This window comes from Lepidothrix coronata, unplaced genomic scaffold, assembly GCF_001604755.1.
Source record: "Lepidothrix coronata isolate B3197 unplaced genomic scaffold, Lepidothrix_coronata-1.0 Scaffold34, whole genome shotgun sequence".
Lineage (NCBI taxonomy): Eukaryota > Metazoa > Chordata > Aves > Passeriformes > Pipridae > Lepidothrix > Lepidothrix coronata.
This window is the reverse complement of record NW_016690214.1, coordinates 6,039,814-6,063,139: the sequence shown is the minus strand read 5'-3', so window position 1 is coordinate 6,063,139 and position 23,326 is coordinate 6,039,814. Positions and strand designations below refer to the sequence as shown.

General features: G+C 50.7%; 1 protein-coding gene across 1 annotated transcript; it reads right to left on the bottom strand.

The window, feature by feature from the left end:
• Positions 1–881: 881 nt before the first annotated feature.
• Positions 882–20,341, bottom strand: CDR2L (cerebellar degeneration related protein 2 like). Its single transcript, XM_017811796.1, has 5 exons — positions 20,185–20,341; positions 7,607–7,719; positions 6,218–6,366; positions 5,157–5,321; positions 882–3,610 (listed from the first exon to the last, which is right to left on the bottom strand). Exons 1-5 carry the CDS (start codon positions 20,261–20,263, stop codon positions 2,725–2,727), a joined length of 1,392 nt encoding a protein of 463 aa, XP_017667285.1. The 5' UTR covers positions 20,264–20,341; the 3' UTR covers positions 882–2,724.
• Positions 20,342–23,326: the final 2,985 nt, after the last annotated feature.

The following is a 23,326-nucleotide window of genomic DNA, read 5'->3' as shown; positions in this document are numbered from 1 at the left end:
TTTTAAAAGCATGGAAAAGTTTAGATGTGGCAGTGGGTGTTTTAAAAGCATGGAAAAGTTTAGATCAAAGGTGGCACAAAAGGCCAGAAGTTGATTATTTTTTCCTCCTTTGATCACTGAAAGCCTCACTTTAAGACAAAAATCAAGTGACTGTGACTCACACAGTCATCAGTATGTGTATATATGGCCACTAATATTTTTGGATGCTGAAAAAAATTGCCCTCAGCACTTTGCAGAACACACTGCTGATACACGGCAGCTGTGCCTTTGTCAAGCCAAGTACTAATATCATGTTACTCACATCAGTCATTTTTGGATTTGTGGTTTGCAAAAAAAGACCAAAACAAAAATAGGGTTTGAATTGGGAGCTTGGAAATTGTGTGGTTTTGCAGAGACTTCCGAGCTGACAGAAGAGGAGTTTTATCGCGTGGCAAGTGTTACAGTCCAAGTGCATAAAAATGTATGTTATATAAATAATGCAGCAGAACAGTTCAGCATATTCTCTTTGCTTCCTGCAAAGGAGCCTGAAGCACTTTCTTGACCCAAATTGTACATGAAAATCAAAGACATAACTCTTCTGCTGTTCTTAAAAAGTAAAAAGAGCTGTAAGAGCACTGAGAATCCTTGTGTTTCTTTTTATTTGAGGAGAGAATAAAGCATTTAAAAATATGTTTGATGTGTTGTACACTTAACTGTGATGCTGATCCGTGTGGGATTGTTTAAAATGGAAAGTGAGGGTGATTCTCTTCCCACACCTCTGCAGCATCAGCTGAGTGCAGGGCAAACACAGGATGGGCTTGAACCAACACCGCTCCACGTGCTGAGTTAACGGGGTGGTGAACGCTCCCAGAAAATCAGTGATGCCACTCTTGTTGCTATTGTTGTTCATTTTTATTTATTTTATTTTATTTTAGACAACTGCTTTCCATTATAAATAAATAAGGCATGAAGGTTCTCCATACAGTTACAGAGCTGGTAGCCACAGTTGTGCCCACGGCTCCGGGTGTGTCTGGGGCCGTGGGGCACCTGGAAATGCAGAGCATGGAAGAGCAGAGTGGTAGGTGGTTTTGAGGAGACCTGTGGAGCAGGGATGATTTGGGCATCACACTCCTGCCAACTTACCTCTGTGGTACTCAGCTTAACAAAACAGGGTGATTTTGGGGGGTATTTCTGCATGAATTCCATGGGGATTGGAAGAAAGGTCGCTCCTTGTAGCATCAAGGCCCTGGACTCGGGGGATAATTACATCTGAACAGTCTTCCCCCTCCAAAGCCACATTCTCATTTGTTTATCTCAGTGTTGTAGGAGTCCCAGCTGTTGGCCCAAGACTTTGGGATTTAAGCTGGTGAAAATAGAATCCAGATGTAGCTGATAGTTTTCTCCAGGCGGGTACAGAACAGGAGCTTACACTGAACTGGTTTTGTGGCTCAGTGCTCAGGGTGTTGCCTAAGCTGTAATGAAATGCTGCTTCTCTGCCTAAAACATGTCTGACCATATGAGGTCAACATCTAGTTCATGAAAACTGGAAACTGGTGATTCCTGAGACTGCAGTGGCCTTTTGGCTGTGTGTTTGCATGTCTGTGGAAGCAAAAGTGAGGATATTTCAGTGCTGGAAAGGGAGATGGAACACGAGAGGCGACAGCCTTTGGAGAGTGTCTCAGCCAAGGGAGATCATTTTCAGCAGGAAACTGAAATCTGTCCTTGTGGCTGGGGAGATGTTCAGAGCAAAGTGTGGGGTGGTGTGTGATCTGCCAGGGCCAGAGCTCCTGACCAGGGAGATGCTGTGTCCTCCAGCCTGCGTGTGAGTCCCTGGGAGTCAGTTTTGCAAGCCCATGCAAGTTGTGTTCGAGGAATTGGCTATGATGGGACAATGACAACCTCTTGAAGAGCACAGCTGGTACCCAGAGCGTGAGGTGGAAGCATGTCTCTGACTGCACTTGTCTAGCTATGGGAAAGCCCTGGTTGCCAAGTTCCTACCAGGCCTGGTGTTTCACCTGGGCTGAAATACCAGGGCAGATTTAAAGCAAGGAGATCCCATATGCTACAAGGTCTGGAGAGCAGGGACGCCGATGGAGATGGAACAATCAGTTTTATGTTTCTCTTCAAGTTTTTCCAGTTGCAATGAGCTTGCATTGTAAAGAGCTGAAAAACCTGACTAATTAGAGAATGGCTTAAATTGCAAGACCATACTGCCCTTTGGGGGAGGGGAAGGCAGAGACTGAAGTCTCTTGGGTTCAAGCGTAGGTTCTTAGCCATAAACCACAGTGGAGGGCTGGGCTGCTGTGCTGGGGCAGCCCCTAAAGTTCTGATGGCTTTTTGTTTCACTTTGAAACGCTGTGCTCCAGCTGTGGCAGGACGCTGGAGGACATCCAGGCTTTTGCTTGCAGATAATCGGGCTGCGGGACAAGCTGGAGAGGGGTGGAGGAGGTGACCGGTTTTCCTTTTTTCGTGTTTTACATTGCTCTTGTGATGTCTGGCAGCGGCAGTAACTCATGCAGAGATCCGTCATGTGGTTTCTGAAATCCTCTAACTACAATGTACAATTGTCCCAACGAGTTGTCCGGAGCCCAAACTTAAAAAACGTGAGTTGAGTCTCCAGGACGTTTCCTCGCTTGCAGACCTCTCGAACCTTCAAAGCAGAGGGGCCACGTGGCGTTTCCTGGGGCTGAAGAGAAGACGTGGCTGCTGCAATTGCACGGGGGAGAGTTGCGGAGAGCCAGGGACTCATTTGCTGCTCTTGTTTTTCACCTTGGTGGCGTTGATGTCTGCTTTTGTCTTCTGGATGCGGGAGAAGATCTCCTTAAAGAGAGCCTTGTATTCCGGCTGGCTCTGCTCCAGCCGCTTGTCCACAGCCTCCACGTGTTTGCTGATGGTCTTCTCCATGGTTTTCCGCTCCTCCAGCTCATGTGCCTCCCCTCGGAAGTCCCTGAAGGAGCTGTCGCGGGAGATGGGCCGGGACGTCTGGACCCCCGCGTGGCGCACGCTGTCCTTGTGCTGCCGGCACTTGCTCAGGAGCTCCTCGTACTTCTCGAGCAGGGCGTGGTACTGCTCGTCCACCTCCCGCAGGATGGACATGCCCCTCTTGCGCACGTTGTTGGCGTGCAGGGTGTAGTTGCCCTCGTGCCGGCTCACGGCGTCCTTGGTCACGATGGCGTTCAGGGCCGTGTCGCTGCAGCTCTTCCGGACGGGGTGGTTCGGGGACGGTGTCATGGATGTCCCGTGGCTTTTCCCTCCCTCCTCCTCGGAGAGGTCGATGTAATCTGCCTCCGGGGCGTTGTTCAGCGGCTCAAGGAGGGCTTCGGACAAGTTGTCCTCTCTGCTGAGCAAATACTTCTTGACTTGTTTCATCTGCTGCAGCTCCAGGAGCTCTGCCTCCAGCTCCTTGATGCGCAGTTTGCAGTTCTCCATCTCGCACACCCGCTGCTCCAGGTCCGAGTACTCCTGAATAACAGAGGTGTACTCGCGCTCCACCCTCTCCTTCCGCTGCTTCTCCTGGTTGACTTGGGACCTCAGGGAGTTCACCATGGCTTGGAGACGCTCGTTCTCCCTCTCCAGTGGCTTCTGGTTGAACTCTGTGGAAGAGCTGTGGACCTGGAATGCATCCTCATACCTGAAAGAGAGGAAAGATCCTTGAGAGATTCTGACCTAGTGACGGTTCCATGAGGGACTTGTTGTGTCTTATTGTCATGTAAGGAATTCTACTGATGCCCAGAAAGGACTTAGCCTGAGCTCATGGAGCGAGATGTGCCACTTCTGTGTGCCAGGAGACCACAAGGTGTGGCTGGGGTTCTTCTGAACACAGAGACCAGCCTCTGTCCCAGAGAACCTGCAGTTTTATTTGACAGCAATAATAAAAGACAGGAGGGAAATGAGACCCTAAATGGTAAGAGACTCATGAGGTTAACAGACAAGCCACCAACATTGCTGTGAAGCAAGTATGAATGTTCAAGCGCTACCAGCCTGAGCTGAAAGTGGCTGGCTTTGGGTTTTTCCTGCTGGAGTTCATCAGCTACTCACTTAATCTGCCAACAACCCCAAATCCCAGCCAGCCAAAACCCAGAAGCACATGTGTTGCTGCCCTGTGCACCCCTGTGTCCAGGAGATGCTCCAGAGGGAGTGGGAGAAGATTTATACAAGGAAGGCAGAGACTTCTGACAGAGTTTCCCCTTCTTCACTGCCTGGGAAGTGATAACAAGCTCTTTCCCCTTCCATTATGTTGCTGTTGGGAATTCGGGTTTTCCTCTTCAATGAAGCGCCCATGGCATCCTGTCTGTTTAGAACAGATTGGAAAAGAGCAGGCTCTGTGGCTTCCCCTGGGAGGCACAGCTGTGGTGGGGGGTATTGAACAGATTTCAAGGCACTGAAGGGCAGCCTGACCTTCAGAGCCAACTGTGGAGCTGCAAGTAGAACCAAGGTCCCATGGCATGGGGGGGGAAAGTGGGATTGGGGAACTGGGGGGTAAAGAACCACAAAAACATTAAGTGGATTTTGCTGGGGGTTAGGTCATGGCCTCATAAACATTCCCGTTGCTGCTGCAGTGAAACTGTCTTTGGTTCATATCCTCTGGCAGAGGGTGCTTTCAGTAACAAAGTTTATTGATTGCTTATCTATTTAAAGAAGCCTCTACTGCGGACAAAGCTGAGCAAGAAGTGCCCTCACGAGATCAGTGAATTAACACAGTGGCCAGGTTTTAAGGAGAATTAAGGCTGCAATAGTGCTGAAGGTGTTGGTACAGCACCTGGCAGCATGTGGTGTCTGGGTGTGTGACTGGTGCTCCTGGGGTGTACTGGAGTCACACAGCACAAAATGCACCACCTCAGCTGGTTTCAGAGAGCCAGAGGTGCTGGTGCTGTTCTGGGAGGCAGCTGGGAAGGGAAAATAGGCTGTGCTGGTTTGGAAAGGAAAGCATCACTCTGCTGGAATCATGAAGGCTCTGTTTGCCAACACCACTTCAGTTGGGTGGGTAGAAGAGAGGGACATCCTCCCTTCCCCTCCAGCTGTGGGTTTCAGGCTCTGAGGCACAGCCTCGACCCTGTGGGGCTGTGTGTGGGTTTCTGTGCACCCCCAGAGGGGCTCACCCACTGCACCCCCTGTTCATGGGCAGAGGAGGAGGAGGGGAGAAGGTTTGAGGGGCTGCTGAACCCAGGGCTCTGTACCTGGGGCTGGAGCAGAGCTCCTTAAGGCAGGGGAAGGTGTGGATGGTTCGGCGCCGCTCCCTCTTCTCCCGCCGGATGCGGAGCTGCTCCAAGCTCCGCATTTCCTCCACCTGCTTCTGCAGCTCCTCCACTTGGTTCTGCAGCCCCTCGATTGTTTCTGTCAAGCTGCAGAGAGAGAGGTCAGAACACAGGTGAGGAGTCAGACACTACAGGATCCTGAAAGGTGTTTTTTTCCCCCATAGAGAAAGCCAGTCCCAGCATGTGCCCTGGGAGCATGACAGCACTTGCTTTATGTGCCAGTGGTTGGTCTTTCTCTATGTGGTCACTCTTGAATGGGAGTGATTATAGAAAGGAGGGGGGGGTTGATTTGAGACCTTCTGTCCTCAAATCAGTTGCTGAAACAGTCTCTTCTGGGATGTAAGCACTATCCTGAATATCTCGCCTCTGAAAACAAGCATCACTTCCCCTTGTTTACCTTGTAGAGGTAAACGCAGAGACTGAGCAGAGAGTTAGTTTTGTTTTGGCTGTGAATAGTTTGTAAAACTCTCTGCTCTGAAACTCCCTCTCCACACAGCTGTTTGCAAATGAGGCTGCCCTGCAAGGACATGGCTTAGGGTGTTGTTTCTAGGGATGACCTTGATCATGGGCTTGTTTTAGGAAAGAAATATTATTGATAAACTGGTGTTTCAGCAGGGACTAGCCAGGGTTTCATTAGATGCTGGATCTGTGCCAAATGTTTCTGCTGGGCTGTGTGCTGGGGACCTCCCTGAAATGATTATATGCCTCTTCAAGGAAACTCATCTGAGGAGGGGCTCCTGTGCCTCTTTCCTGGCAGCTTCAGACACTCCTTATCCAGCCCTCATCCCAGGGGTGTCTGTGCTGCGGCTGACTCCTGCTAACCAGCATTGCTGCAATGGACTTGTGTGGTAAATAGCTCCAAAACTGGACTGATAAGAGAATGGCTCAAATATCAAGGACAGGCTGTGCTTTGGGGCAGGAGAAAAGTGAGGTGAAGGGCTCTTGGTGCAGCATCACTGTGGTGAGAGGAGGGCAGGCTGTACCACTGGATCTTCTGTTGGGAAGTCTTGCTTTCCAGCACGAGTTTCTGGTTAGCCAGCTCCAGGTCCCGTGCTGTCAGGTCCAGCTGCTCGTAGACTTTCGCGTGCTGTTCGTTCATCTGCCGCAACATCTCCAGTTGCTTAGTCAGGTACTGCAAGAAAAAGTGAAGCATAAGCACTCCACAACCAAAATCCAGGTTGTTTCACAGGCAGAAATTCCTACAGCCTTTGCTTCCTCTGATAAATGTGTTTTGTGATTCTGCCTGGGTGAAGCCTCTTCCACAGTTGAAATATTCATCCCTCCTGCCCACTGTAAATGGTTTTGTGTCTAAAATAGGACTGAACTTCCCCTGCCCTCTGTGAAGGGCACTAACCTCAATCTCTCTCTATTCAGCTGCTTTTTTATTCCCAGTACCAAAGAAAGTTGATATCCCTGAGATGGAAAGTTGACTGAAATTGGCCAGTTGGTTACTGCATCGTCTGACAGATCGATTGCAGAAGCCGTGTTTGTGTGGGGATTCAGGCTAAAACTCTGAGTCTGTGAAACATGAGGAGACCTGTGATTTCTATGGGTTTGCAGACCCTTTTCTGTGAGTTTGACACTGTAAGATTTTATCCTGCGAAGACTGGGAGAGCAGCATCTACCCAGTTGCTCACTCTCAGCTGGGACCAGATCCCAAATCCTGTGGTGGACCTGCTTCTGAAGGGCTTCTGGAGGGGAAATGGCTAAATCCATCCACCAGTTCCCTTGAACATTAGCTGTCAGATCCCTGCAGCATCATGTGCTGTTCTTGTGAACTCGCAGCCCTCCTCTGCCCTGTGTCCTTTTAAATCGGGGGGTGTCCAATCTTTTTCAACTCACAGATCCCTAGAAGTTTTCCAGTGGATGAAAACCCTCCCGGCACAGCAGGTTTAAGCCTCTAAGATCAGTTCTGTGGGCTCTTAGAAATGACCCCAAAGGATGCTTGAAATGGTGGTTTAGATTGCAGCTCTTGGAAAAAGAGCTATTTTATGCCTCTAACAAAGGGGGCTGTGTTTGTGGGGGTGCTGAGGGGCCAGCTGGGAACAAACGTGGTTCTGAATAACTGGGATCAAGGGAAAGCTGCAGCAGAGCAAAGAGTGTGAAGCCTGGTGGATGGGCAGGGGAAGGCCAAACATGACCCAGATGCAGCCTGGTGCCAAAATCTGGCGCCAAAATCTGGTGTGCACATCTGGGCAGGGGGTGGGGATGCGAGAAGAGGGATCTCAGTCCATCCCTCTTCAAGCATGTACAGAACATCCTTTAACTCCCATGCCTCATGGCACATCCCTTTCTTTCTGCTGGCATTTGAGCTGTTGGCATTGGTGGAAGTGCCCCTTTCCTTCATCCTTAGGTGACAGCGGTGGCCCTACCTCGATCTCCTGCACTTGCTCCTCGTTGGTGGTGTACATCTGCTGCAGGGAGTCCTCCAGCTCCTTGTTGCGCTCCAGCAGCGTCTTCCCCAGCTCTGCGGCCAAGTGCAGGTCTGAAAAGCAGAGGGACAAAGCTGCTGCAGTTCCCACAGCTCCACAGGTGGGTGTGGTGGGATCCCCCCCAAAAATGACGCCGGATCAAGCTCAGCAGCACATTTTACTAGTGCCGGTTTTACTGGTACATTTTGTCCTGGATGCAGGACTTACAGAACACACAGGATCTGGGATCTTGCTGGGCTGCAGGAGCAAGCAGAGGCCAAGCTCTGGACTCTGCGACTCCTCCATGCAATGAGGATTTGGTGCCTAGCTGGCTGCAAAACCCTCCTGCACACTGTGTAGCCAGGATCGGGCCCCTGGGGCTGGGCTGCGGCAGGAGCTCAGCACCTCCATCCCCTACCACCAAGAGCTGAAGGGCTGAAAGGCACTCAGCATCTGTCAGAATGAGAGCAAGGTTGGTAAAGCCCTGCGGGGCCCTGGGGCTGCTCCGTAAATTATATTATTATCTCTAACGAAGGGAGCACCTCGCCTTCCCTGTCAGCCTCCATCCATCACCCACTAATAGACTGACAGGAGTAATAAAGCCACGTGTGGCCCGAGGGGGCTGGAGGCACCTCCCAGATGTGCCACCCCAGCAGCACCGGGGTCTGCAGCTCTGGCTCTCCCCTTGGGGCAGCTCCAGGGGAAGGACAAACCCCTTTTGTGTTCACTCTCTGCCACCTCTAAATGCCCTTAGGAAGTTACTGAAATAGTTGGACTTCAGGAGAAGTGCAGGGGAAAGTAGATGTTGGCAGTGTAGTTGGCTTAAAATGCTGGGTTTGCTGCTGCTGGGTAAAGTTAAAGGCCCCAGACTCTGTGAGTCCTGTGTGGGCCAAAGCTTGAGCACACAGGTGATGCTGTTTGTGGGGCTGGGATGGCACAGCTGTCTCTGGGAACAGCCCTTGCTTTCACAGGAATTACTTGTCTTCTTAAAGCCTGACCTATGGTCACATGGGTTTCACTTTTCCTGTTGTTTTTAGAAGTGAATTAATGGCTCCTACAATGGCAGACTGAAAATCTGACCTTAAACCTTCAAAAAGGTAAGGAAACAGGTCCTGGTGTGTGTTATTGCTCTCTCTCCAGTATGGTAATCATGCAGTCTTAGGTAATTAAGGAGTGACAGTCCTGCAGTGTGTGAGGGGACTGGGTTCTCCTGCCCTGGCATTTTCTCACCCTGTCATAATGCTCCTCTCTAGTCTGCAGCTAATGATGTGTTTTGCAAAGGCTCTGCCTGGGCTGCGAGCAGCTAAAATTTCTTCCAGTGGCTAATTTGGCCATGCAGTTGGTTGGGAAAGAGGGATAGTTGGTCCCTAGGGCAAGAAGAAGGGGCACCAGGTTGCCAAAGGTGTATTCTGAGCCTGAGAGAAGCCCTGATCTCTCGCACATCACAAGGTGAGGCTCACAGTGACCTCAGACACGAGTGCTGTAGTGCTGTCAGTGTTTGGGATGGGGCTTTGCTGATGGATAACACTGTGCTGTGGGATGTGCTGATGTTGTTAGTTTGGGTGATGGCTGTGTTTCTTTGCACTGGCTTCCCCAGATGTTTTCCTGCCAACAGCTGCTCAGTGTGTCCTCGAATCTCCTCTTTACCATGGGAATGTTCTCTCCAGCTGTGCCCTGCATTGCAAGCTGTTATTATTAAAAAGGCTGTGACCTTTTTAATTATAATCCTCGTCATTGCACAGTGACCCAGTCTGAGGGCTGCAATCCCAGCTATCCGTGCAATCAAGTTACTTGGCACGTTTCCTCATGGACAGACCTCCTTCCACCTATTTGTTTTTTTCCAAGCACCAAATTTCCCTAGTTTATAAAGTGCTCTTGGAAGACTGAGTGTTTGCTGCACCAGCTGGGGCTGGGAGAACAACCAGATGCCAGAAGAGATGGGAGGATAACTTGTGCCTTTAAGCTGCTTGGGGCTGTATTTACTGTCACCACCACCACCTTGCCAGAGCTGGTGTTGTTGCTGGAGACCAGCACCTTGGAAATCACATCCCTGGCAGGAAGCAGGGCCCTAAAGCAGAGGTGTGTAGTGAGAGGGCTCCCTGCTGTGCTCCAGGTAATGAATCAAGTGTGTCCCTGTCCCTGTGGATTACACCAGTGCTCTCCCACCATATGGCATCCAATTTAATCAGCTGGGGTTGAGTTAAGTGGATTAGGCAGTGCAAGATCCTGCATTGTAATTTAAAGGGCTCTGTCAGCAATAATTTAATGGGGGAAATGGGCAGCGTTTGGGGATGAGTGGGAAAGAGGAAAGAATGGGGCTGAGCTCCGAGAGGGAAATTGATTCTTTGTTTCCATTTTGAGCATAAGGGCCTGGGAGACTCCAGGATTGAAGGACATGGGGGAATTGGTTCTTTTAATGTCTTTTAACTGCCTCAGCTATTGTCACACATGTACTTCCTCACTCTCTGCCCACCAGCCACTTAAAACATCCTTGGTAATCCTGTCTCATCCACCCCCTTGAGCCCAAGTCCTCTTCCCCACCTGTTGGCTCCCCCTCGGCTGCGGGACTGCGGGGAGGGAGGGGATGCTGTGTGGAAGTGCTTTAATGTCATCTTTAGACCAGATCCCTCTTGATCTTTGTACTAATTGTGTCTCTGCATGGGCTGGGGGACCACTCAGCTCTTCTCCTTGGAGACCTCAGAAACCTGAGGCTGAATGTGAAATTTCACTAAGTTGTTGGGGAGAGGGGAAAGAACTATTTAGGAATTCAGGGATTCTTTCTGCATAGTACTGGGGTTTTCCCACAATTTTTTTGTATTCCTCTTTGCTTCTCCACTGTCAGATCAGCCAGCCAGTGCTGAAGGACTTGCCCTAATTTAGCAGATACGCTGATGCCTCCCTTCCCCCTCCCCTAGGGATGCAGGAGGAGAAATAAAGTGATGGGGAGTGGCTGTGCTGTGTGTCCGCTTGATGTGCCCCATCCCTCCACATCCTGCCTATGCTGAAGGTACCACTGTGAAATGGCCAGTCTCCAACTGAAAAAATGGGAGCTTTGACACTGCCAAATCCTGTTTGGGAGAGGGCTGCAGATGCAAACTATCCTGGGCAGCACCAGCTTGGTGCCCTCTGGCTCTCGGTACTGCAAGTGCTGATGTGACCGTTCCAATTAACACCCGCCAAGGAGACACCCCGTGTCCCCAAACAAAGGGCTGTGCCTATGGAGCGTTGGAGGGAAGGATGGAGGCTGCATTTTCCTGCAAGCTTCCGTGGGAAAGGCGCCTGAGCAAGGAGGGAGAGGAAGAGAAGAGAGACCATACGGTGGGAAGGGAGCAGGAGTTGAATCCAAGCAGGCATAGGGAGCATGGCTGGGCAGTACATCAAGGAGGCACCGTCCTGGAGCTGCAGAGATCAGCAGCAGCCCAGCAGTAACTCTGCTACTTTGGTGTCACTGAGAAGACTTAAAAGAAAAAAAATAATCCTAATCCAAAAGATGTAGCAAGTTGTCTTTGATGGAAAGAGGCTGAGGGACAAACTGCAGGGATTCCCCCATGTATTCCCCCAAGGCACATCTGTGGCAGTGCTGGTGCAGGCAGATGTTCCCTGCACGGGGCTGTGGCGGAGCTGGGAGATTCCTCAGCCTTGCAACGAGGGTCAAAGAGGATTTGGAGCTGTTTCTGCCTTCCCAGTGCTGGCCTGCGTCTGTTAGGGCAGAGCACTCTGCCACATTCCGCTCTCTGAAGGGTTTTTTTGCCCCTCAACACCTCCTGGTTGGGGGAGTGCAAGGCTGGTGCCGGGCAGGGGGGGCTTTCGGCTGCTCCCGGCACGATGATGATCCGGGAGCTGTTCAGCTGCTCCTCGTAAATACGGCTTTCTGGAGGAAGCCACCATCTGGTGCAGCTGCTTTGGGCTTTCCCCCCCTTATCTCTCTGGCATTGAGGGATTCGTGTGTTTAGGCTGCGACAGAACACGCCCATTCCTCCGAGGGACGCTGCGCTTGGCTCCTCACCTTTAGTAAACCAGCCCTGTCCCCGGCCGGCAGCTCACAGGGGGGTACAAAAGTCCTTTGTTTTGTGGTACTGACAAATGGGGGTTTATGGCACGTGGATTTGCAGGTCCCTTTCAGCTGAGCGTCCATAAAGGAATTACTTGGGGTCCCTTCCCAAATGTGGGGCTGTGGAAAGGGCTGCTCCTCTCCCATGCTGCACATGGTGAATTAACCTGCTGAAGAGCAGGGAGGAGGGCAAGGAGAGCTCTGGTGTGGAGGTCTCTGGAGGAAGTTCAGGGTGCTTGTTAGCTGATGGATGGGTAGGTTGAGAGTTAGGAACTGATGTTTAATGCTGTTGACGTTTAATTTAATTGCATTTGCTGTCTGCTCCATTACACATGGGTACTTAGAGTCAAGGGTAGGTGCAATTATTCCTTTCAAAATCTAAACAAATGATACTATGCTGGTTTACCCCAGGGTAGGGTACACTTGCTACTCATTTATTTTCCTTCTTAGTTGCAAGGGATTGTGCTGTCTTGATATATTACAATGAAGATCAGCTTTTGTATATCACTGCTGCTCCATGGCAGGTGATGGAGGCCACCTATGTACTTTGCCCTTATAAACCATTGCAATGGAACATGCTGGGGTGCAGGGAAGTCAGTGCTATCTGACAGCATCTTGCAAACAGCCTGGAAAAGCCTTTTCAACATGCCCATTCCACAGATGACAGTGTTTCCCAAGGCCAGGCAGAGTTTTCAGAGTGTCGCCAGTGTTACTGCTGAGGTGTGGATTCTCCATCCCCTTTATACTGGTGTAACTCAGGCACTGCTGCTCAGTTCAGCTTTGCACCTGGAGTTCTGTGTGTTTTTTTGAGGATCTGCTATTTTGGTATAATGGGATGTACCAGGGTTTGCTTTGCAGAGCAGCCCAATGCAGCAGGGAGTAAAAATGCCTCTGTTGGGGCTGGGTGAGAGCAATGGGGGTGTGTGAGCCCCTGGCAGCACAGCCACCTCCTTCTTCCAAACTATGGCTCTCACTGGGCTGAGCTGATGTTGGTCACACTGGCATTTGTTACTCTAATGAGATTTGCTGGATTTCCTGCCTCGTTTTTTCTTCCTTTTCTTTCTCTTGTGTAATCTGTTACATACTCCTGGGCTATCTTTGGCTTTGGAAGTGTTCCTGGTGGGGGGAAGTTCAGGTGGTGGCAGAGAGGTGGTTGGCAGCTGGTCAAGGCAAGCACAGTGCACTGAGAACAGCTCCCTCCATGCTATCTCAAGTACCCTGAGCAAAAGTGGCACCACTAAGGAGTGGAAATCCCTGTCAAGGGGCTCAGGGGTGCACTGTCTGTTCTATGCTGCAGAGAAGCCCTCCAGCTCTCTCAGCTCCTGCTGCTCCCCTCCTTTCCTCCTGTAGTTTTCAGCCCTATTCAGTATTTCCTTTACCAGCTCTTCTTTTTTTTTATTCTTCTCAGATGCTTATCAGGCTTTTTAGATGTAATTGATACTCGCCTTTTCCTTCTGCCCTCATATCATTCTGTACCCCAAAGGCTCCCCTATATATTAATGCTTAAGACCCAGGGTGGTCACCTCTGCTTATAAGCTGTTTGTTTCTGCATAAACACATACACAGCAGTCCTATCCCTGTGCCCACAGCCATCACTGTGCCTTTTGCCAAGTTGTTAGAGCATGAGAACACAGAGGATGTTATTAGACCATGGTTGAGGCCCCATCTGCGTCTTTCCCTGCTGTTCTCTTATCTAAACAGCCTTGGTGCCTGTGTTTGCCTTGTAGGCTAAAATGGTTTCAAAGAGCTCAGTGACTGGTGGCTCCGAGGCTCTGGTAGTGCACCTGGATCAGAAAATGTCCTAAATAAATAGACACAAATGGGGTTGTTGAGGAGAAGCAGTGATAAAAAAGGAGGGAGAAAGGCAGCCAGTGCTTTCCTGCGTGCACTCCTCCCCCGGGCAGCAAAGCTCCAACTAATTAATTATGTTGGGACGCAGAAAACCATGAACAGAGTCTTTTACTCTTTTAGAGCTAAAGACACAGACATGTGGATTGCTGCCATGTGGCAAACTCCTCTGCCCTGTGTGTTTTGGGGGCAGGAGGTTGTAGCTGACCCAGGATGGGCAAGGAGACTGAGCACCAGGGAGACACTGCATGTTGTCTGCTGCTGCAGCTCAGTGCTGTGCATGTGCAGAGCCCCGAGCAAAGGCGACCTGCAAAGGACAGGTCAGTGTGCTCACGTGGCAGGAGCGGCGCCCACAGCAATGGGCTGCCACAACCCTGGCACATCTCCAGCCCTGCTCCTGCTCACACAACATATTCCCCTACTCTGAGCCATTCCCAGCCAGCTTGGTGTCCTCTTGGTTGGGGGAGACAGGTGAAACCACCAATCCTGAGTGATTTGGACACTCAGGGAGCCACCAAGTTCCAGCACAACTGTCACTTTAAGCTGCAGCAGCAACCAAGACCACAGCCAGCATTGTGGCTGCTGATTACTCCTGTCTGCTACTTCTGATGTGCCAGAGGCATGTAGGTACAGAGAAGACCTTTCTTCCACAGCCATGTGTTACAGCTAAATACAAAGAAGCCTGACCCTCTGCAGCAACACCAAAGTCCTGCCCATCTCTTCTCTAGCAGCCCCTCTTCTTGGCTTTGAAGAGAAGTGTATCACCTTGCAGGCTGCTGCCCCACTACTGCTCCCTTCCCACCCATTGCTGGGAAGTCTCAGAAGCCCTGTTTGTCCAGGTACTCAGCTCACAGCCCAGCTACCTTTTGCCTGGCTATTGGCATGAGTTGGAGATGCTGACCAGGTGGGAAGAGCTCCTGACCTCAGGTGAGTAATGGGTGCTGTCGTGGAGCTACGCAGGAACAGCACAGGGCTGTTGCCTTCCAGTCTGAGTTTGCAAGGAAATGGAGTGAGTAAATACTTTATGTGCTCTCAGAATGGTGTTGTTTATGTCCATCACTAGCCCTGAGCAGGGCAATGCCTCTTTCAGGGGCCCTACAGCAAAGCCAATGTTCCTGAAACAGCTCTGCTGCAAAGACTGATACTGATGGGATGTGCTGCTCCTTGCTCTGCCTCCTCCTTCAGAGACCAGTGCTCACCCATCATCTCCCAGTCCAAGTGTCTTCCCAGGACCCAACACTTGCTTGTGGACCAAGAAAACTTGGAGGATGGCACGAGCATGTCCTCCAAGTGCTGTTGCTGCAGCTGCACAATTGGAAGAGGTCAGCATGGACCTGGATATTACACACTCAAAGGACTGAATTCTTCAGGGAGGAGGGAGACAAGTGAACTAAGCAGGGCCAGGGCAGCTGTACTGCACATTGGATAGAGTGACTTCCCAGAAGGCTGCAGAGGAACAGGCTGTTTAAACCATTAAAATAACTGTCACTTTTTGGAGAGGAGATTTACAACTGTTTGTTAAATACACATGGAAAAATCCCCCAAAAACAAAGTGTAATATAAAATCCCTTTAAAATTCCCAGCTGTGCAAAGAGCAGCAGTTGTGTAACATCTGCTCTCATTTCTTTAGGGTATTTTGTCTTGGGGATATTTTCCAAAATTCTTGGCCCACATACGTGTTTTTGGGCAGGTTAAGCAGGAGCTTTGGGAGCCCTAATGATGAGCTTGGTGTGGGCACACAGATCTGTTGGAACAAGACGAGGTGGGAATTTAGCACTGTGCTGCTCTGGGAAAGGCCTTTTGGGAGAGGAGATGGAGTGTTTGGGAGTGAGCGAGCCGTGCGTTATCCTGAGTGCTGGCACTGTTTTTAGCAGGAGCAGGATCGGACCCCGGTGCTGTCACAGCTCTAAGTGGTTCCTGACTGTCACACTGAGTCAGTGCATCTGCCCTGTCACCAGCCAGTGCTGGCTGGTACAGGAGGAAAGAAAGAGGATTGGAAAATGCCTCTGTGTGCAGGGTGTTAGCGGCTGGTGCCTTGGCTCCCAGTCCCTCGGGATCAGGGCTACTGGGGGGAATGTCCTTCAGGACTCTGAACATAAATCCTTTGTGCATGGCCTTGCCAAGGAGAAATGCCACTGTTAGCTGATTGTTTCAGGATGGGAGATACGGAAAACTCTGATTTTTGTTGGGTTTTCTTTTTTTCCTTTTCATTTTCCAGCAGTTTCTCTAATTCTGCTCCCTCCCACAGCTGGAATTATGTGCCTGGGGCTCAGCAGATGTAGAAAGGAGCTTCTGTAAGAGACCAGGAGTGAGATCCTGGAAGTTGCTGTGTGGGGTTTTCATTTATGCCCCTTTTTCTTGCTGCCTTCATATAACAGGGGAATTTTTACTCCAGGAAAATACATACATATATATATATATATATTAATTTTTACTCCTTCCCAGATTTGGAGGCTCTCATCCCTTCCTCAGACTAACATGTCATCATATTTCCTTGTCTCCTGTGACTTTCCTAGTCCTTCTTGTCATTCCCAAGCAGCTCAGCAATTAGTCATTGAAAACTTTCCACTTCCATAAGCTACCTGCTGTACTGCACTGCTAAATAAGTAAGTGGCTCAGCTACTGCAGGCAAAGCTCTGACCTTCTGGCTTGCCTCTGGGGAGGGAGGGTGGTGAGTTAACTGCTGTGCTCCTGGAGGACAGGAAATCTGTGTGCCTTGTACCTGGTCTGCTGGGATAACTGCATCAGGAGCGGCAGAATTTGGGGTACCACCTGCTTGCCAGTGCAGTGAATCCTTTGGGAAAGCTGACAGTAGATTGCAGTGCTCTGGACCACCCCATGTGGGCTGTGTGGTGCAGGAAACAGGCAGGTCTGGATGTTAGTGGGTGCCAGCACTGATCCCCTGGGCTCACCCCAACGCCAGGACTGGTGACCCTGTGTCTTTACACGGATGAGTTGGGAGTGGTGCAAGCTCAGCACCTTGTGTCATTTTCCTTCTTAGCAATCAGATGCTTGGCAGGAGGAGGAGGAATTAAAATAAGATCCTTAAATCTGGAGACCTTTAGAGGTTACACCCGTTAGGTCCTAAGCCTGCATTGCAGATGGTTTGGCCCAAAAGTTTCTGTGGCTGCCCAGGAGGAGAGGACAATCTGTCTCGCAGGGGCAATGAGGTGATGTGCTGGTTCTTGCACTACCTCTGGTCCTGCTGCCCAACTCAGAGCAGTGGGAGGCCATTTATTGACATGGGAGAAATCACCCCACATTTATAGAATATGCTGAGTTGGAAGAGACACATCAGGATCATTGAATCCAACTCCTGGCCCTGTGCAGGACACCCTGAGAATCCCACTATGTGCCTTAGGCTATCGATAGGTCCAGAGGTCATAAGGGTGGCTTTTAAAGGCCTCCTCTTGGGCTGCACTCTGCTTTTTGGCTGAGACCTGAATGCTAGCAGGGGGACAGGGAGGCTGGGAAGATCAGGGAATGCAGTGGGGTAACTGCAAGGAGGACTCATCCTGGGAGATTGCTGCGGGGGAGTTGAAGGCTGGAAGTGGCTGGCAGAGCTGCTAGGTCTGTTTGGATCCAGATGCAATTGAGTTGGCACACATCCCTCCTGAAGACAAATGCTCCTGATGAACAGAAAAGGTGTCCCCACTTTTCTGCAGCTCAGACTCTCTAATTTTAGCTCATTCATTCTCTTGGGGTCTGGCTGCACGTCCGCCCTGTGCACAGGGTATGATGCAACTGTACCCACATCATCAGTTTTCAACAGCTGGAAAAAGGTTCACCAGCACTGTATCCTGGTTTTAATGCTTAGAGGCACAGACTTCCCAGCCCATGGAAGGTGAGGCTGTGGCTGAACTAAAGCAGCACTGATATCTATTCATGCTTACAAAGCCTGGCAGTAAGCTAAGTCATGCTACCAAGCAATCAAAGCTCCATTTTCACCACTTTCCTCAAATCAGAAAGACTTCCCAGAGGGAACATCATAAGAAAGAAACAACTCAGAGGACACCACTACTGTTCCCATGTCACTGCTGAGTACCCTGACTGGGATTTGAGTCTCTGCTTCTATGTGCTAAGGCATCTTGGTGCAATGCCTTGAGCCACACAGGGTTACAGGGTGCAGGAAACAGGTAAAGGAATCTGAAAGGCACCAGCTTCATTTGAACGAGGTTAGAAAGGCCTTGACGCTGGGGACCGGATCTTGCTACTTCCAAGGCATGTGGTGGATGCAGCCAGTCGCTGTGGACATTTTAGGAGGGAAGAAAAGAGTGATTGGGGTTTATTTTCTTGAAAAAATTAGTTACTTTGTCAAGGTGAAGCTCTATGGAGGGTGAGGAGGAAAGTAACAGGTGCTCGGTGTGGAGCTGGAGGCATGATTTCTGCTGTGGTGCTAAAATGGTTAATTAACATAATCATCACAGAGCTCCCAGTTAAGCCATCTGTTGCTTAGCAAACAGTTTTGGATGTAAATGTAATAAATATTTGATGATACTGTGAAATGACGATAAAGGGCCAGGAACCAACTGGTTCACAGAAGAACCTCCTCTGCTCTCCTAGCTTGGGTTGTTTCTTGTTTCTCCCACCCCTCGCTCCTAAGGAACAGTCTTTAAGCCTCTGCTTTTGTCCTCCGCCCTCCTGGCGCTGCTGCCAGCGTGGGTTTCCGTGCGACCCTGGGCTCTTGGCATGCCAATCCTCTTAGCAATGCTGGCCTACAACCGCCTCATAATCACGCCACGCTGGATGTCTTGTACTGTACCTCCACCCCCATTTCCAAACCAACAGCTCCACGGCTGTGCTGTCACCAAAGACCTCGGGGTAGTGCCATGGCTGTAAGGCAAAGGCACAGTGTATGTGGACAAGGTCTACCACTGTCCTTCGTGATGCTTTGTGCATCATGCAAATTAATTATGGTTGTAATTACCCCGTAGGACCTTTCCAGTTGGCTGATTTCAGTTAAAGCCTTCCCCCATCTCTCCTTCTGAGTTTGTGCAAGCCTGTGTTGCCCCCATTCACACAGGAGGCTGCAAGCCTGCAGCTGGGCTTTGTTTTGGGTCTGTGTTTTCCTCCAGTCCTGTATGTGCACAAAGGTGGAGCCCATTCCCAGCATCAATCCATCGTCTGGAGACAGTCATTCTGCGTTTAGGCTGCTGGGACAGAGCTGGGAACCTGGCCCTGCAGTGGGAAGGTGGTTTTATTGTTGTGAGCCAGTTGTACAGTGCCAGTGCTGACTCATGAACCTGACACCAGGGACAGTGTTAGGCTAAAAATCAATTGGTCCCACGTTCTACGCTCCCTATATTCATCCGTAGTTCTGCTGTTCCTCAGCCTGCGTCCCGCCCCTGGACCAGTGCCCAGGCCCCTTGTGAGCCATGGGAAGACGTCACCCAGAAATGTGAATTTCTGAGCAGTCAAAGGCTGCACTGTTTATCCAGCTGATAGTTCCATCTCTGTCCTTTGCCTGGGTTTAATTTGAGTGTTGTGTTTCAAAGGACAGGGCTCAGTATCCCGCTATTCGTATTTCCTGTTCATTGAGAAATTGGGGTTAAAACCCAGCTGTGACAACCCCTGGAGGGCTGGTTATCATTCCTTGCTGGGCCCTTGCCCTGCAGCTGAAGTTGTGTAAACTTTAAATCATGACATAATGTACTGGAGCAATGCTGGGCCGAGGCACTGCAGCTGGATCACACATCCCTGCTGACAGTCAGCTGGGAAAAGCAAATATAAAACTGTACCTATAGTGCAACATGCCGGAGGGGCACTGTGTTTTGGTAGAAATGATTTTTCCCTATTCATTGAGAAATCAGTTTAGTTCATTCCTGGGCCACTGGCCTCAAATGGGACTTCTTCCAGTTATTTACTTACTGCGTGTTGACTCAAAATATTAAGATAAGCAAAATTATATTTAAAAAAAAGCCCTGAATACCAACAGGCACCAACTGTCCAGCCTGAGGATAAACGTTCCGTAGAACTAGTGCAGACGTAGATATAGTTACTTTAAAGCAAACTACACAAGTGAACATTTATCTTCTAACAAGGCTATTTTTGCTGTTTAAACTTGGCCTTGATTTTTTTTTCTCCTTTCTAATTTCTCGTGGTTTTATGGCTGATTGGAAAAACCTTCAGAAGTAATTAGGTAACTAAGAAGCTGAAGATCCCTTTGGATTTGGGCTTGGATAGCAGAAGCTTTTGAGAGACACTTTTAGCATCCTCAGCAATACATTATTTCCAATATATTAATTTCTAACTAATGTGCCTGCTAACTCTATCTTGGACTGCTCTGAGCTGAAATCAATGTCATAACTACCCATGTTTGATTCCACCTGCAGCAAGTTTTTTTGGGAACCAGCTTCCTTGTGGATGCAAAACACCAAAATTTTTACTGACCTGCCGCTCAGGACAGATCTGGGCTCCCTGCTTCTATCCATCGGGTTTAAACTTTCCTCGGCCAGGAGAGTGGTTTGGAGCAGCAGAGCCGAGATTTACCGCTGCAGGACGAGGCGCTGGCTTTGCCAACCAAATAGGAGTCAAGAGAGAAGGTATCCCACCCTACTGTCCCTGGCGTTTGCCCGCTTCCCTGCCCGCGCATCTCTCGGCTCACCATCCCTGGCAGCTTACGGTGTGGCCCCATCCTTACCCTGCTCCAGGTCCTGCTGGTCATACCAGGGCTCCTCTTCCTCGCTCTGAAACTCCTCCATCCTGTCGGCGCTCAGCATTTAGCACCAGCGGCCCGGGGAGACGCGCAGCATCCGCCAAAGGGGCCGCCGCCGAACCGCGGAGCGGGAGGGATGCGGGGATGCGGGCAGGGATGCGGGCGGGGATGCGGCCTCGGTGCCCCGGCCGGGCCGGGAAGGGGGGATGGCACGACGTGGCAGCCGGTGCCTGGTCGCTGCCCCGGCTCTGCGTGCCCTGGGGGGCGGCTTCCTCCTGCCTCCAGGGCCGGGGGAGGCTCCGGAGCGGGGGATGCAGCGGGGACGTGGCGGCCGGGGCGGGGGGGCACGGCTTGCACAGGGCTGGGGGATGCACAAAGGAAGGAAGAGGGCCCGGCGCAGCCAGGCAGATCCTCGCTCCGCAGCTCGGTGGGGACCTCTAGCATGGAAATGCTGCAAGGAAAACCGGCGAGAGGGAAGGGGGAGGCGAGCGAGGCCGGCCTCCTTCTCCTCCTCCTCCTCCGCCTCCTCCACTCCGCCCAGCCCCGCCGCGCACAGCGGACCTGCGGGGAGCGCGGTGCTAAGGTGGGATGACCCGGGCTCCGAGGAAGGCGAGATGCCCCGCGGCCCCCCTGCTCTGACCCTCCGGCTGAGAGGTCAGCCAGGAGCAGGACATGCGGTTGGGATACCGTGTCCTGGCCTTGCCGTGGGCAGTGACTTTGGGCAAGTCTCGGGACCCCTCAGTGGGGATGTCAGTGCCTCCTCTGCCTTGGTGGGTTTGTGTGGGTTATTCTTCAAGAAGGGCATCCGCCCTCCCTTAGCTGGGGCTGCCAAAGGGGACGCCCCATACAAACAGCCCCACAGCATCACCTCAGTGTGGTGTCTTCCTCCAACTCTGTGTTGTTTTGCACTCCGATGGGAAATCAGTGCTCCCGATGCAAGTTCCTCTCTTATTTTTGAGGACAAATTCTTGCATCTTTCTGAAGGGTGGAATGAGCTTAAAACTGAGGGAAATGAGGATTTGTAGAGTTCTGAGGAGGAAATGTGTCTGTTACGTACGAGTAAGGTCAGAAAAAAGTTGGGATTGTGGTACTTGCTTTTCAGCTCAAGGGAATGACTGTTAAGAGATGGTGGTCTTTCTCCTAGCTGCTAGTGTGGAGTTTGGTCCAAGGAGATTTATTTGTCCTTGTCAGCCATCAGAGACTCTAAGATCCAAATGAACTCATGTGACAGTGGCTTTAGATGATGATTTTTTTTTTTTTTGCCTTCTGTGTGATAGAACTCCCTGGATTTATATTTGATTGCATTATCTTGCAGTGGTGCCCACAGAAAAGGCAATATAAGATGTTTACGCAAGAGCAGCAGACTGTGCATCTAGAAAAGATGGGATCTGTGTCAGAAAACTCCGTCCAATCCAGCAGTGACAGGCAGCTGGGAGCCCCTGGATGATTAAAGCCAGGGCTAGTACTCAGCTCTAGTGTACAACAGCAGAGGAGAGATTAAGCAGGGAGTAAGAGAGAAACTGTAGACTGTTCTCCCCTTCTTTCCTCATAGATCTCTCCATCACATATACACATTTGCAAAATTCAGTGGCTGCCTGGGAAGTCATCTGCCTTAATGCAGTTGCAGACCAGAATCAAGGCATCTCTTTTAACTTGGCATTTATAACTCAGCAAAGATAAGCACTTCTGGTGTGTTTGGAAGAAAGCCATCTCTGGATCCTAAATCTTTTTCTAAGCAATTTTAATACAGAAATGGAAAAATCTTAATTTTCTCGTGCCTGTTGAAGAGGCATTTGGACAATGCCCTTAAAAACATGCTTTAATTTTTGGTCAGCCCTGAAGTGGTCAGGCAGTTGGACTGGGTGATCACTGTAGGTCTCCTCTGAGTTCTTCTATTAATTGTGAAAAATAATTGACTGTGAAAAGTATTCTTTTCCTAACGATAAATTATTATCATTTATCTGTGTAGTGTAGTCATATTGAGTGAGTGCTTGGATGCAAAGCCCCAGGCTGTTTGGCAGCAAAAGCCAGATTACATGATTTTGTGAAAATATTTTTTCCTGTAGGTTTTACACGAATGTCTCTGATCTGACCTGTCACTTGACAGAATCAAACATCAGTGACTCCCATACACGTTATATGCCAACAAATGAGAATTCCCACAGTCTGCCCCAGCTGGAGAGTCAGCACATTGCTTTTCTTTGCAGAACGATTGGAATTACCTCATTTCCTCTGAAGAAAGGAGGTTTGCAGAGCTGAGCATGTGGAATGTAATTCAGGGACAGCAGAAAGACCTGCTTGCAGTTCATAGAGCTGCTCAGAGCAGAAAACGGTGACGATGGCTTCAAAGGCAACACGGAATGGCCTCAAACAGCCGCTTTGAGGTGTTCAGTGAGTGCCAAAACATGAACTCCCACTGCCGAGGGTTATAAAACATCCTCTCTTTATGGGTGGGTGGAATTTCATTAGGGTTAATGGGCCACCACAGGCAATGAGCTGCTAATAAGGTGTTCCACAGGGTATGTGTTACAAGCCCGGTTCCTTTCTACCCAGGACTAGGGAGAGGCCAGAGCCAGCCGTTCTCTTGGCATCCCGTTGCCCCTCTGGACCATCCGGGCTTGGGGCCAGGCTGTGGCAGTGGCCGGGCTCTCCACAGGTGGCTCAACGGGGCTGTCGTGGGGCTTGTGCCTGAGAGCAGCTGAGCAGAGGGGCTTCAGGGGACAAAGGCTGCGGGCAGAGGAGAGGGAGAAGGGGCAAGAAAAGGGAGAAGAGGTGAGAAGGGGGCACAGGAAGGTGATGGGGGGAGAAGGCAAAGGATGGAGCAGAAGGGCTGTATAGGAAGGTGAGGGGAGAGCGAGGAAGGGCTGGAGGAGGAGGGTGAAACGAGGAAAACCGTGCTCTGCCGTGAGGAAAGACGAGGGAGGGTCGGGGGAGATGGAGGGTGGAGGTAGCGAAGGGATGGCAGACCGCGGTGGGAAAGGAGGGAAGGCAGCGGGGCGGGACGGAGGGATGGAGAGCTGGAGGAGGAGGAGGAGCCGCGGCCGTGGGCGGAGGGAGGGATGCGGGCGGAGGGGAGGGAGGGCCGGGACCGGCGAGCCCCGGTTTGACAGGAGGGAGGGAGGCAGCG

Bases quoted from the DNA above. Each gene is read 5' to 3' on its own strand.
- CDR2L (XM_017811796.1), bottom strand. From the start codon at position 20,263: ATGCTGAGCGCCGACAGGATGGAGGAGTTTCAGAGCGAGGAAGAGGAG. The intron at 7,720-20,184 runs GTAAGGATGGGG...TCTGCTTTTCAG, and splicing joins CCAGCAGGACCTGGAGCAGG to ACCTGCACTTGGCCGCAGAG. The intron at 5,322-6,217 runs GTACAGCCTGCC...CTCTCTCTGCAG, and splicing joins TCCCAACAGAAGATCCAGTG to CTTGACAGAAACAATCGAGG.